This window comes from Oryza glaberrima, chromosome 11 (assembly GCF_000147395.1).
Source record: "Oryza glaberrima chromosome 11, OglaRS2, whole genome shotgun sequence".
Taxonomy (NCBI): domain Eukaryota; kingdom Viridiplantae; phylum Streptophyta; class Magnoliopsida; order Poales; family Poaceae; genus Oryza; species Oryza glaberrima.
The window spans coordinates 21,418,699-21,432,668 of record NC_068336.1 but is presented as its reverse complement, the minus strand read 5'-3'; the positions used below and the strand labels follow the sequence as shown (position 1 = coordinate 21,432,668).

General features: G+C 41.1%; 1 protein-coding gene across 1 annotated transcript; it reads right to left on the bottom strand.

Moving 5' to 3' along the window:
- Positions 1 to 5,339: 5,339 nt before the first annotated feature.
- On the bottom strand, positions 5,340 to 10,572 carry LOC127755124 (DEAD-box ATP-dependent RNA helicase 52C). Its single transcript, XM_052280764.1, has 6 exons — positions 9,698 to 10,572; positions 9,499 to 9,582; positions 8,535 to 8,777; positions 7,147 to 7,314; positions 6,829 to 6,942; positions 5,340 to 6,480 (listed from the first exon to the last, which is right to left on the bottom strand). The coding sequence occupies exons 1-6, from the start codon at positions 10,442 to 10,444 to the stop codon at positions 5,968 to 5,970; spliced, it is 1,869 nt and encodes a 622-aa protein (XP_052136724.1). The 5' UTR covers positions 10,445 to 10,572; the 3' UTR covers positions 5,340 to 5,967.
- Positions 10,573 to 13,970: the final 3,398 nt, after the last annotated feature.

Sequence of the window (13,970 nt, the reverse complement as noted above, 5' to 3'; positions counted from 1 at the left end):
GTCTGTCGAATGCTTTGCTTCTTGCGAGGAATCAATGAACACGTTTGTTTCAGCTGCTTTGTTCATGGAGATGATTGTGTGTGTATATATAACCGTTTGCTGCTCACAACTGACAAATTGTTTATATAACCGTTAGCAGATCCAGCTAGGACATGAGAAGGTTCCGTGACATCACTAAAGAAATGTACTCTCTCCGTTTTTTAATAGATGACGCCGTTGACTTTTTCTTACATATTTGACCATTCGTCTTATTCAAAATTTTTTTACAAATGTATAAGATATAAATCACATTTAAAGTACTATGAGTGATAAAACAACTCATAACAAAATAAATTATAATTACGTAAATTTTTTGAATAAGACGAATGATCAAATATGTAAAAAAAATCAACGGCGTTATCTATTAATAACGGAGGGAGTATATAGTCTAGGTCAATGTGCTGAAATTATTTGGTTTGGTCATTTCGCCAATAATACACATGCATGTACATGTACATCTTCAATAACCAATAGCAATATTAGAAATTTAACAAGGTCAGAAATATACCGTTTAATATAAAAAATAAATATACTATAGGTACCTAAGACTGCGTTTGTTCCCGCGCTGAACAACCAAGATAGAAACTGGAGCAAGCAATTAGCATATGATTAATAAACTTGAAAATAGAATTATTTGAATTTTTAAAAACTTTTATATGATTTTTTCTGTACGAAATATGCTATTTAGCACTTCGAGAATCATGCTCACTGATAACGAGATATTATCTCATCCTAGATACAGAAACAAACGCGACAAAAGTATGCGTTAAGAGCAAGTACAATAATGAGCTGTATAAGATTTACATAGAAATTTTTTGATGAGCTGGAGGAAAGAGGGAAAGAGAGAGAGAGAACCGAGAGGCTTGACTACACGCTCATCCCGAAGCAACGGGGGCCCACTAGGAGCGACGGTTCGCCCTCCGCATCCATGTCACCATCTACTCAGCCTACGTCCGCCGCTATCATCGTCACACTCCACTGGGCCAACGCCATCGTCACCACCCTCGTCCGCCATGACCGTCATCTTCATCGCCTAGTCCACCGCTGTCGCCTTATCCGCCACAGCCGCCATCTCCGTAGCCTACATCCGCCGTGGCCACCGTCGACTTGAGATTTTTTTTTTTCGCCCAACTAGTGTTCTTTTCTAGCCTAGCTAGTCCCTTTTCCTTTTTTATTTCTGGGATGGGGTAATGAAAGGATAAAACGGGTGGGGAGCTCATGAAAGTAACTTTCATTTAAATATAACTAGCACTTCCCAGAAAATGTGCTGATTTTAGTTCTCAATCTAATAAATACAAACTTTGTAGCATCAATATCTAAAGATCGGGCCACAATCCCTAGTGGGTTCGCACCACCACTGCATTTCCTCTATTTTTTTGGCACCAAATATCAAAAGATGTTTGTGCAGCTTCCTACATAAAAACAAATTGAAGCAATAAATTTGTAACAAAAAAACAAACTGAAACTGCAGTTAGGATTCATGTACACATCGTGGATAGAAAAAATATACAGGCATAGAGGGTAAAAAACATTATCCACATAAAGTCTTTATAGCTATGAACTTTTTCCTATAAAACTTTAGAGTTATAAAGTTTATAAGTATAAACTTTCCACACATAAACTTTATAGCTATAAACTTTCTGCATATAAGACTTTATACTTACAATGTTTATAAGTATAATCTTTATGCTTGTAAAACTTTCTAACTATAAACTCTCTTCCTCTCTTCCTGTAAACTTTATACTTACAAAGATTATAAGTATAATTTTTCTGCTTGTAAAACTTTTTAGCTATAAACTCTCTTCCTATAAACTTTATAGGTATAAACTTTCTACAAAATAAAATTTATATTTAGAGGGGTTTTATGTCTTGTTTGTACAAGTGTACAATATAATATTGCAAAAATGAGTACACTCCCCTTTGGCTAGATATGAACTCTAAAATTCTTTTAGTGTGGGAAGAAAAAAAGAAATTTTTTGATTAGTAAACCTATCAACCATTTTGATCCTTAATTATAAAATTGTTGATTAGTAGTTGTGGCCGGCATCGAGTATGGGTGATGGTGTGATGACGATAACTCCATGTTTCTACCCGTGTTGGGGAGCCTTACTTGTCTTCTAGCTTGTTTCTTTATGCAGATCTTGTGGTGAACAGTGTTTTGTTAATGTACCTAGTTTAAGTTAGTTGTGAGTTTGTTATAGTTGTGGTTTTCGCCCAGTTTCCATAATTAACTATGCGCCATAAGATTTAATCTTATTTTCACTTTAAAATGAAACACCTTCTATATATAAAACGTCAGCAACGGCTTGACCGTTTGAAAGAAAAAAATACAAATATAAAGGTTTATTTAGTACTTCCTCTGTCCCAAATTACTGTCTTTTAAGGTTGTTTGGAATATTCTAAGGTTTGGAACAAAAGACTATAATACCCTTATAAAGTAATTTATGGATGAGGATAGATGGATGGTTGAGGGTGGAATTGGGAGAAATTTGAATGAGATGTGATTGATGGGATAAGTATTACTTACTACTACAAAAGTGATTTTTCTATACGAGGCCCCATGATTTTTGTAAACGGACCATAACTAGTGGCGTCTGTAAAAATCGAGGGTAATTTTCCCAAACGGCTGCTTAAGTGGCATGTATGGAAAAATCGATTTTCCCATACGGTCTCTTAAGAGGGCCGCATGCAAAAATGAGCATGTGACTTTGTAAAAAAAAATTGAAAAATTTGAAACTAGTGTATCTCACTCATATGAACTCCAAATTAGATGATTTTTTTTCCTAAATGATTCTAAAATAATGCTCTATCATATTATTGTGTTCTTACTGGTATTATTTTGGTTATTTTTTCTTGTGACTTTGTTTTATCAATTAAAAATTTGAATTTCAAAACTTCAAATAATATTTTGAAGCAGTAAATGATTTCATCTGAAAAAGTCATCAATAACAAAGTTGTATAATCATCAAGATCTATAACTTCTATTTTGGTCATTTCTTCATCCGACAAAGTGATAGGTCATTTCTGCCGGCTGTCATCACCACCACTGCTGCGGGCTGCCGTCGCCTCTCCGCCGCGAGCTCGGGGCCGGATCCAGCCGCCGCGACGATGGGGGAGGCCGGATCCGCCGCCGCGACGACGGGGGAAGCCCGAGCTGCAGCCACCATGACAGGGGAGGTCGGATCCACCGCCGCTACTTCGGGGGAGCCCGGTGGGAGGCCGCCGCGACGACGACGCGACCGCTGCTAGGCCGCGGGCGGCGGATCCGGCCGCAAGAGAGCCATGACGGGCTCCCTCCCCGCCACCGCAATGATCTCCTCCCCACTCCATGTGGTGGCAACGTCGAGCTCCATGTGGCGACGCTCAATCTCAAGCTCTCCCCTTCTCCACTGGCGAGATCGAGACGCTGCCGCCGCTATCGGCACGGATCCGGCCTCATGATTACCGGATTTGTGTGGGGACGACGACCTCGATGGTGGCGGCGGGTTGTGGTTGCGGCAACGTCTGGCGGCCGCGGTGAGTGCAGCGATGACCTCGGCGGCGGCGGCGACGGGTGCAGTGGCCGTTGTGGAGTGCAGCAACAACGGCAATGTTTTTTTTTTACTTTTTGTGATTTGTGAATGAATGTGAGTTTAATTTGTGATTTGTGATTGGTTTGGAATATTTTTGAATGAATTTGTTGAATTGATTATGAGATTTGTGATGAATTTGTGATTTGTGAATGGATTAGGGTGGCAGAGGATTTTGGATTTGGGGTGAGGGATTTTTGGGCAGGGGATATGGGATTTGGTGTGGGGGATTTTGGATCTACTGGTGTGATTTTCACTGGCGGTTCTCTTTAGGTAGCCACCAGTGAAAAACATATTTTCGCTAGCGGTTCTCTTTAGGTAGCCGCCAGGGAAAATATGTTTTCGCTAGCGGCTAATTCCCGCTTGTGAAAATACTCTATTTTCACTGGTATTTGCTTACTGGCGGCTGCACTGGTCACCAGCAAAAATATAAAATAGCCGCCAGCGAAAAGCTTTTTTTAAGTGGTGACAGGTCCTAATGTACTATAGACCTTCCCATTTGAAGGACTTGTAGGTGTTTGGCCAACCATTTATTGTACACAATCAATTTGATTTTTTAAGCAGCTTTCGTATAGAAACTTTTTATAAAAAAAACGCACCGTTTAACAGTTTGAAAAGCGTGCGCGCGAAAAACGAGGAAAAGGGGTTGGGAACTAGAAGTTCCAAAAACTCTAGTGGCTGCAATCTGATGCCCGTAGAATGCTCATAGCAGCTAGGCTGCATTTCCAACTATAATAAACACTTATATAGAATGAGATTCTTTTAGATAATTCAGTGACAACTTTCCAGCGTCGGCAACAACTAGAATACACACGGCCATTGCCCATTACACCACCAAAATCAGCAGAAAGAAAAAGGAAAATGGAGGAAAATAAGAAGTTCAACACGACTGACAAACGTGTATTGACTGTGAGAATACCATGCTAGTCGTTGTAGGATTGAGATGCATCAGGAAAGGAAATATTGGTAATTGATCCCAGTCTTGTAAAGAAACAAGCTGTCATGCTAGGTGAAGAGGCCCGCAAAGTGCCACAATTAGATGATGTCCCTCTGCAGGCCATACAGGACTAACCACATCTCTTTTTATTATGCTTATAAGCCAAATTTAAACTTTTAATTAAATTTGGAGATAATTTTGTGATTTTTTCATCATACTTTATTTTTCAGCCTTTGCTTTTAGATCACTAAGCTAGAACACGTACATAAAAATTTTATTTACAAATTATTTTCCATTTTATTCCATCAATAAGCAAAACGACGGAGTCCTAAGATGCGTGAATCACTATAGTGAACTGTGAATCCAAAAATAGCACCCAATTGATCAACGTCAGTAACAAAAGCTGAACCATCTTGGATGTGAACATCCTATTACGTGAACTCTTTTTTGATGTGTAATATCCTATTACGTGAATACTGGCCCCAACAAGATGGCATGCTCAAATTACTGGAATGTATCCGTATTCTCAATCAGAGCCATGAGTCACGACGAAATTGCTAGCCAAGAGCTCACGACGAAATTGCTGTGAATTAACGAGTGAAAGTTTTGGAGTGGCAGATTTTTTTTAAATTAAAAAGATACGCAAAGTTCGTGATCATGTATAATTCAACGCAACAGGCATCTGATATGTTGCATCACATCAACGAAACATGAATAGAAAACATGATCATCACATCATCAATTGGCCACTGAAATTGCAAGGTAGTAGAAAAACGGGACAGGCATTCGAGTAATATAATAATAATTGACACTCATCCATTCAAAACAAATTCACAACATGTATCCTCTCAAGGAACAAACATCACAGAATTTCCCCCTTCTTCCTTTATAAACCTAGACAAAACTTATTCTTTCCCAGCCTCACCTCACAGTATATACATTACAACAAGATCTAAAGGACTACATATCCTCCTACCTCTTTGTTCAACCTGGGTATCAAAATCAAATTTCGGTCAAAAATCAAGCCGCAAAAGCCTCCCTCACCACAAGCTCTACAACCAACCGACCACCAAAATGAGACATGGACCAAGGAAACGGCAAAAAGGCAGAAAACTTGGCATCAAGCACCAAATGTCAGTCTACCAATACCAACTACTATCCCTAACTAGGAATTTCAGTCCCCGGAAAAACTATTCCTAACTAGGAATCTTGTGTGTGCTTGAAAGTCCTCAAGACTCTCTCCATAATGGACATCTGCGAGATAAGACTACCTTGTAGCAACCAGAAGAAAAAAAAGGGGATGACACAGTTCACCTTGTATTGTCGCTGTATATCAGCTCCTACCAAAAATGTATACTATTGAGGAAACTAGAGTAAAACGCAACCTAGACCTGACGGACCCTAATAGGGAGCAACTATAAATTAATCCCAGGCACTTGGAGCACCCGCGCCGCCACCATAGCCGCCACCCCCATATGCAGAGGAACCACCATAGCCACCAGCTCCACCGCTGCTGCCTCCACCATAGTAGTCACCACCACCTCTTCCGGAGGAAGAATCCCTGCGGAAGTCACGGCCACCGAAGCGGCTCCCACCACCGGACCTTCTGTTCCTCCCGCCACCGCCACCATAAGATGGGCGAGCAGCATAGCGAGACAACCACGCAGGTACCTCTTGATTAGATTCTTGCATTAGCTCAGCCAGAGACCTCGCCATGGAAGAGTTATTCTCATTGAAGAAAGCAGTTGCGAGACCACTTTTTCCTGCCCTCCCTGTCCTCCCAATCCTGTGTACGTAATCATCTATATCATTGGGAAGATCAAAGTTCACAACATGAGCAACATGAGGAATGTCAAGGCCCCGGGCTGCCACATCAGTTGCAACTAGAATAGGAGTTTGTCCACTTTTGAAGGATCTCAAAGCATACTCTCTTTCCTGCAAGCAACATCACATTAATAAATCAGTAAAGCAAACACATGATGCACAAAAGCATCGTCATAATTTGTTTGGCGCAAGTTCCACACTGCTCAATGGTAATAAGCAAATACTACTGAAATGGTGTGGCTGGATATACGAGTAAACCAAGAACTAGACAACTCTGCTATGTATGATATGATGTACATGCACGTCTTCTTTAGAACTAACCAGGAAAGAAATGACTCAAAATGACAACATACATTTCATCATCAGATGAATGATTGGTTTAACCATTTCAGAGAATAAGTATAGCTAAACACAGCTAGAAATCTGAATAGCATGAGCGAAAAAAGAACAAGAACGAACCTGCTGGTTTCTATCACCGTGAATAGAAGTAGCTGGAAATCCATTCATACACAACCAGTGCTCCAACGAATCAGCACCCCTTTTGGTTTCCACGAAGACAAGTGTAAGAGTTGGCTGCATCAGGGAAAAAAAATAAAAACAGTGAATACAACAGTACTTTGGATAATTGCACTATTCACTTTAAGTGCCAACTGCCAAGCAGCAATTCCACAGATAATCTTAGGGAAGTTACTCATGAAAAGCACCAGGACATTCTGAGGAAGTGGTTAAATCATGGATGTAATATAAAAGTGCAGACAGACATTACTTCTGCATTACCTTTCCTGGAGTAGCACTGTCTCTTTGAGCATGAAGCAGATCCATCAAGTGGCTTCTTTTGTCTGCCTCCTGCACAAACTCAACCCTCTGTACAATCAAATCTGTACTTGATCCAACTCTTCCAACAGCCAGGAATATGTAGTTCTCCAGGAAGTCAGATGCCATTCTCTGTGTTCATTAGCAAATCACAAAACCTCATTCAGTATACAGATGAAAATTAACACGAAAGAGAATTAGATAGCGTTTCACCAAGGTAAAATGCTAAGCATAGAATCAGATGTAGACAACCATATTACAAAAAAAAAAAAGGTTAGACAACATTAGTGAGCACTAACAAACTACTTGATGTAATGATGCCAAATGATAAGTATCACCAAAGATAAGTTCAAATATGTACCTAGGATAGCGGCTATTTAACCCCTGAGAAACTGCTTATCATTAAGATAATATCCAAACACATAATATTATCTTTATCATAAATGATTGAGTGTACTAATAGAAATTTTTCTTTGGGAATAGAGAAAAAAAATAGAACAAAAAAGGCTGTAACTTCCAAAATATATACTTCCACTGTCCCAAAATAGAGCTACCTTTAGCTATGTACCTGAGGGACTACATTATACAGCAAGTGACAGTAGTTATGTCAATAACAAGGCAAAGAAAAGCTTCTCAAAAAGGTTATCAGATCATATTTTGGCCTTCACTTGAGTTCATGCCAAATTTTGCTTTACCTTAACACATAGGCAATGTTCTTCCTAAAATTTGTGAAGCAAAGGACTTGTTTTGATCGTTGTCATTTCGAGTCTTACCAAAATTTGGCAAAGTGTGGGTGTTTGGTTTATGGCCAAAATTTGGAAACACCAATTTTTTGGCAGCAAACCATTAATACAAGCCATTCCCTTGGTCTTGCCAATTTTTTGGGTGTGGTTTGTCTGGGAGTTAAAATAAACAGACCCAAATTAGCTTGCCCCAAGTTTTTAGCCACCATGTCTTCTTCTACCAGAGCTTTTTGGTAGTCCTCGTGACTAGGCTATAGCCAATAAGTTCAAGTGTAATGAATGTGTATTTCTTAATTATTTCATGTGTAACCAACAAACAAGTGCAAAGCATACTAAAGGTTCCTGTTATATTACTCACATATTGAAGCTCAGCCAGCAAAAAAGCGAATGTTACCCTATTTAGGGAAAATATGGCAAAGGAACAGAAATAACAACCAAACATGGGAATGTATCAAGGGAAAAGACAAAACAATAAATCAATCAGTAAAATATGCAACTAGAATGAGGACATGAAGTCAATTAGCAAGATCCAGTCAATTGATAAAATGCTGTGATGCAGTTCTAATGCATATTGAGTATGAAAACAGTAAACTAACATGAACAGCTTACCTGGATTTCTTTTGGGAATGTGGCGCTGAACAACATTGTCTGCCTGGCACCTGGCGGAGGCATGTCCATCTGCTCAACGATTCTCCTAACTTGCGGTTCAAAACCCATGTCAAGCATTCTATCTGCCTCATCAAGGGCAAGATATCTGATAGATTGCAGAGATACTCTTGCCCTCTCCAATAAATCAACCAAACGGCCAGGAGTAGCCACAAGAATGTCAACACCCCTCTCAAGATCTCTCAACTGCAAAATACAAATTGAAAAGTAGGTTTACGATATCATACAATTTGAGAAGATAAGGTAGTTTGATGATTGCCAAGCACACCCTATCCACATATGCAGACAAAACATTGACCAGAAGTGCTTAAAAAATGCATTGTCATATTGTTTTAGTTTCTTGTTTGGATTAACTTGTGATGAATGAACCACAAGGCTAGGAACTAATGGATTGGACTAACCTAGCACCAAATGTCTCACATTGGTCAGAAAAATCTTTCTGACAATGATTCAACTGTTTTAGATTAAACATGCGATAAGGATAAAATTCTGCCATAAGAAGGGGGTGTTCCTATCAACCATAACTATGAATTATATTGGAAAACCTACGTTGGACACTGTAGAGGGCCTAAACATTTTTAAACTGTGTAAAGGCACCAGCTAGCAAAAAACAAAATGAAGATTCACAAATAATTATCCTCACTAATACAAATATGTCGAATGCAAAATGGCAATATCAGCAAATAGAAAGACCTAAATTATACATCTCATTGTTTACCCTTCACATGGGCCATGACCATACACCACAAATCAGAGGTCCTGCGTGGCCTATGTGGAAGAAGTAATTGCTTGTCCTATCGTGCAAGTTATCAAGTTCTAACCATCCTAAAATACCGAGCAAGCAGTTTTATGAACTTGAACTGCCGCAGAATTGGATTTGAAATATCGTGCAAAGACTGAATCAGACCTGTTGATTAATAGGTGCTCCTCCATATGCAACAACCACCCTGACACCGGTCTGATAGGAAAATTTTCTCGCCTCCTCATGAATCTGCAGCAGAATACAAAAATAACAAAGCACCCATCAAATGCATGGCAAAGGAAATCAAATCAGAGATGATATCCTGCACCAACAAAGCAACAAAGACTTTCTTAGCATCCATCACCTGCATGGAGAGCTCCCTGGTGGGGGAGAGGATGAGCGCGAGGGGGCAGGCGGTCCTCATCCCGCCGCGCTGGGGCCTCTGCGCGGGCGGGCCGCGCATGATGCCGCTGATGATGGGGAAGCAGAAGGCGGCCGTCTTCCCGGACCCGGTCTGCGCGCACGCCATGAGGTCCCTCCCCGCGAGCGAGATCGGGATGGCGTACCGCTGCACGGGCGTGGGGCGCACGTACTTGCACCGGCGGATGTTGTCGTTGAGCGCCTGGCCCAGGTCGATCTCCGCGAACGTGCCCACCGGCGGCGGCACCTCCCTCCCGCTCGTCTCCACGGGGATGTCCTCGTACGCGTCGAAGTTGATCCCCGTGTTCTGGTGCGCGTCGAACACCTCCGGCTCGTCCCCCGCCCCCGCCGCCGCGTCGCCGTCGTTCCCGAACGGGTTCGGCTCCCGGTCCCACCTCCTTGGCCCACCGAATCCTCCGCCGCCACCGCCGCCGCCCATCCTCCCCATGCCGGCGGCGGCGGGGCGGGGGGCGAGGAGGCCAGGGGCGGCGCGAGGGGGCGGCGCGGAGGAGGAGGATGAGGGCGGAGGCGCCGCCGCGCCCCCACCCGACGAAGCCCCGCGGTTGCGGAGGTGAGGGGGCACGTAGGAGCTCCGGTCGGGGCGGGCGGGGCCGTTGGCGGCGGGGGCCGGGGCCGGGGCGGGGTCGGCGTCGGCGACGTCGGCCCAGGAGGTGCGGGAGGGGTTCGCCATGGACGGATCTGGCGCGCGGCGCGGCGGATTCTCGAGGAGAGGAGGAAATTTGTTGCGAGGAGGAGGAGAGGAGTGTGATTTTTTTTTTTCTTTTTGGTTTGTCTCTGAGGCTCAAAACGAAGGCGAGGTGGGGGTGAAAACCTAACAATGGGATTTGGGGGGGGGGGGGGGGGATTTTGTAGCTACGTTTCGCTTATTCGTGACATATATTTACGAACGAAAATTAATTTATAAATAAATTTTTATATACATGTTTTTAAGTTTTAACAATGTAAAAGCAAAACCTGAAAATTAAATTTTAATAAAAAAATATTAAAATTAGCTATAAATTTAAAATTTAAATTTTAAATTTTAATTGATAAACATAAATATAAACGAAAAGATGCGCGGTGCATGGGAAAAGCCGTGAAATATCTGTGGAGTTCGTGCGGGATTTGGGTTTGGGGCTTGTGTTAATTCTGTGACTTGTGTCCGGTTTGGTCTCTTTCTATGTTTTTTTCTTTTTTTTTTTTTTTGCACGTTTCGGTGGTGACGTGTTTGTGTGTGTGTTTTTGACGCATGTGGTGATATTTCGAGGAGTACTTGTCGATAACGAGAAGTTGAATGGTCGAACAACAGTTCTCAAAAAAAAAAATGGTCGAACAACTTTATTCCTTGAGAAGAAAATGCCAGTAGATATTTTTGTAAAATAAGAAAGCTTTATGCCTTAAATAAGAAGAAAATGCTTAGATATTTTTTAAGATAAGAAATTGCTTGATAATACAATTTACCCATGAATGAGGGAAAATTGGAACTATGCAATTATAATTTTGTAAATTTTAAGATATGCCATCCTAACCCACATGTCATTGACTCATGTGGGTTTTATATGTCATTGAGATACCAATGACATATCTTAAACTTTGTAAAATTATAATGGCATGGTTCCAATTTACCCATGATACTATCATCAATTGCTTTGTATCCAGAAAAACATGAATAATTCAAGGCAATACATGTACATGTTCGTGTGGGATTTGGATTTGGACTTGTGCTCTTCTCCGGTTTGGTTTTTTTTTTTTTTTTTTTTTTTTGCACATTTCGGTGGTGATGCATGGTGATGCGTGGTGTAATATTTCGAGGAATCATTGTTGAGAACGAAGAACTCAGGATACAACACAATGACCATCACCCTTCATGAAAAAAAAAATATGCTCAGGAAGAACTACGCCTTATTTTCATCAAGAATTTTCTAACATAATCTTTCAAACCTATTATATTACATAGAGCACTATAGTTAATGCTAATTAGTGCGAAATACTAGCGAATACTGTATCCCCTTGTTCACACATTAGCAACAATCCCTCCCCGACACCTTGCATGATCTACACCTCGCTCCTGTCTCAATACCTCTCGTGACTCCTTTCTCCTCGTTTCTAGCCTCAACCAGGCAAGCCCGCCATTGGTTCCCAGGACGTCGCCGACTCAAGGACGCCAGCAAATCACAGTCTCCTTCTCCCTCCTCTCTAGCGTCCTCGTGCCACTCACCCTATCTCTCTTCCTCCTTCCCAGTGGGATCGTTTGGCGAGCTTTGGATCTCCTTCTTCTTCTTCTTCTTCCGCCATGCCAAGAGCCGTTGTCCACATGTGAGCTACATGCCCTCGGTTAAAAGGTTGGAGATTTTAAGGCAAAAGTTTTCCGATTTGGTTTAAAAATGTAAGGTTACGAATAGAAAGTTTAAGTTACAGATAGAAAGTTGTAAATGCTAAGATAAAATTTTTTTAAATATTTTGATTCGAAAGTTCAAGGAATTGCTTAAAAAGATTTTCAGTTTTTGAGTTATAGAAGTTTTATAATTTGAGCTCAAAGTTTAAAGAAAGTCCATGATATTTCAAGTTTGAATTACCGCAGTCGTCTTACCGAACTCCTTCCTTTCTCATTTCAGTCCTCGCGGTTTTCATCTTCCGTAAAGATTTCTTGTATTTGAGATTAATGATGTCAATCAAACTCGACGTAAAATTGAGTTTAAATCCCATTGCTCGAATCTCCGAATTGTGAATTTAAACTCCATTACTTGAACCAAGGATCGGAGACTACGATTGTGTAAAGCTCCACGTGAGGGTTGGATTTGACCGTTCGTATTTAATTTAGCTGCACTTTGCCACACTTGATTAAGCATAATTCCAGTTTGCGTTAGGTGAAAGAACTGCAAGACGGTTTGGGAGCAAACACAATCGCCAATCGATCGAGCTTTGCTATCCTATTCCTAGTCAATTTGCAACAGGGAAAATTGCTCCATGGGCCAAGAAAAAGAGGCAGGCAGCATCCGGCCCATCCAAAGGACTTGCATGGGCTGTATACGTAGGTGGACAGAAGGCCGGCCCAGCATCCCCGAAAAGCTACTTGGCGTCCTTAACGGGCTGCATTGTGGATTTACTAGGCCTGGCCCATTTTTCCCACTGAAAACCGCCCAGTCCAACTACTACCCAGATAATCCACTTAAGCATGTGTTTGGTTTGGGATGCGGCGGGATGGTTAACCTATCCGTGTTTTTGGATGGGATATGGTCCTATTATTTGTTTGGCATAAAAGATAAAATGGTTCTGCTTTTGTAATAGGAGTGTGTGCCTCTACATTAGTGAGAGCGAGAAAGCAAATTGGATTCGTCTATTAGTTTTTTACTTCCTTCGTCTAAAAAAACCTACTCTGAGTACGAATGTAGATATGGGGTTCATATTTAGAAACTGTTTTTTTTTTTACGAAGGAATAATTAGTCGCATTATGTTTTAAGCAAAAAAGTTGGTCGATCTGACGGTTCTAACCTCTGAACGAAAGCTGCCCACTGGAATTCAATGCCTTATCAATTTGAAACTTTCATATATGGAGTATCGATTAAGCACCGTAATTACGAGAGTGTCAATACGAGTAGGTCTTCCAATCTGATGTCCTTTGTCTTTGAGGAAGTTAAGCTAAGAAGGTTCTGGTTCTAACTTCTACGGCAGATTGGCTCTACGGCAGGGGCGGAGCTACATACGAGAGGTATCTAAGCAGCCGGTTTAAAAATCTTTTGAAGTATAGTTTATCTATTTTCATCGTATGTATACTTTTTCAATTTAAATTTAAACATCCACATCAACATAAACTTGATCTTAAGAGTAAAACAAGTGAGTAGAACCCCTTTCATTTTATTGCTCCGTCCTGGGCTCCTGGCTCTACGGAATTGATTTCCTTGCAGTGTTACGTTTTGAACGTGAACATGGTGCATGTATGTTAGAGTACTAATTTAAAGCTACAATAATAGTTACTCCTATTTTAGTCCGAAGATTCCTTGTGCATTCATGGTACTCCAGTACATATCGAGGGCATGTTTAGATCTCACCCTAAAACTTTATACCCTATCACATACAATGTTTGGACACATGTATGGTGTATTAAATATATGCTAAAAGAAACTAACTGCACAGATTGCGACTACTTTACAAGACGAATTTTTTAAGACTAATTATTCCATGATTTGACAATATGGTGCTACAGTAAATATTTGCTA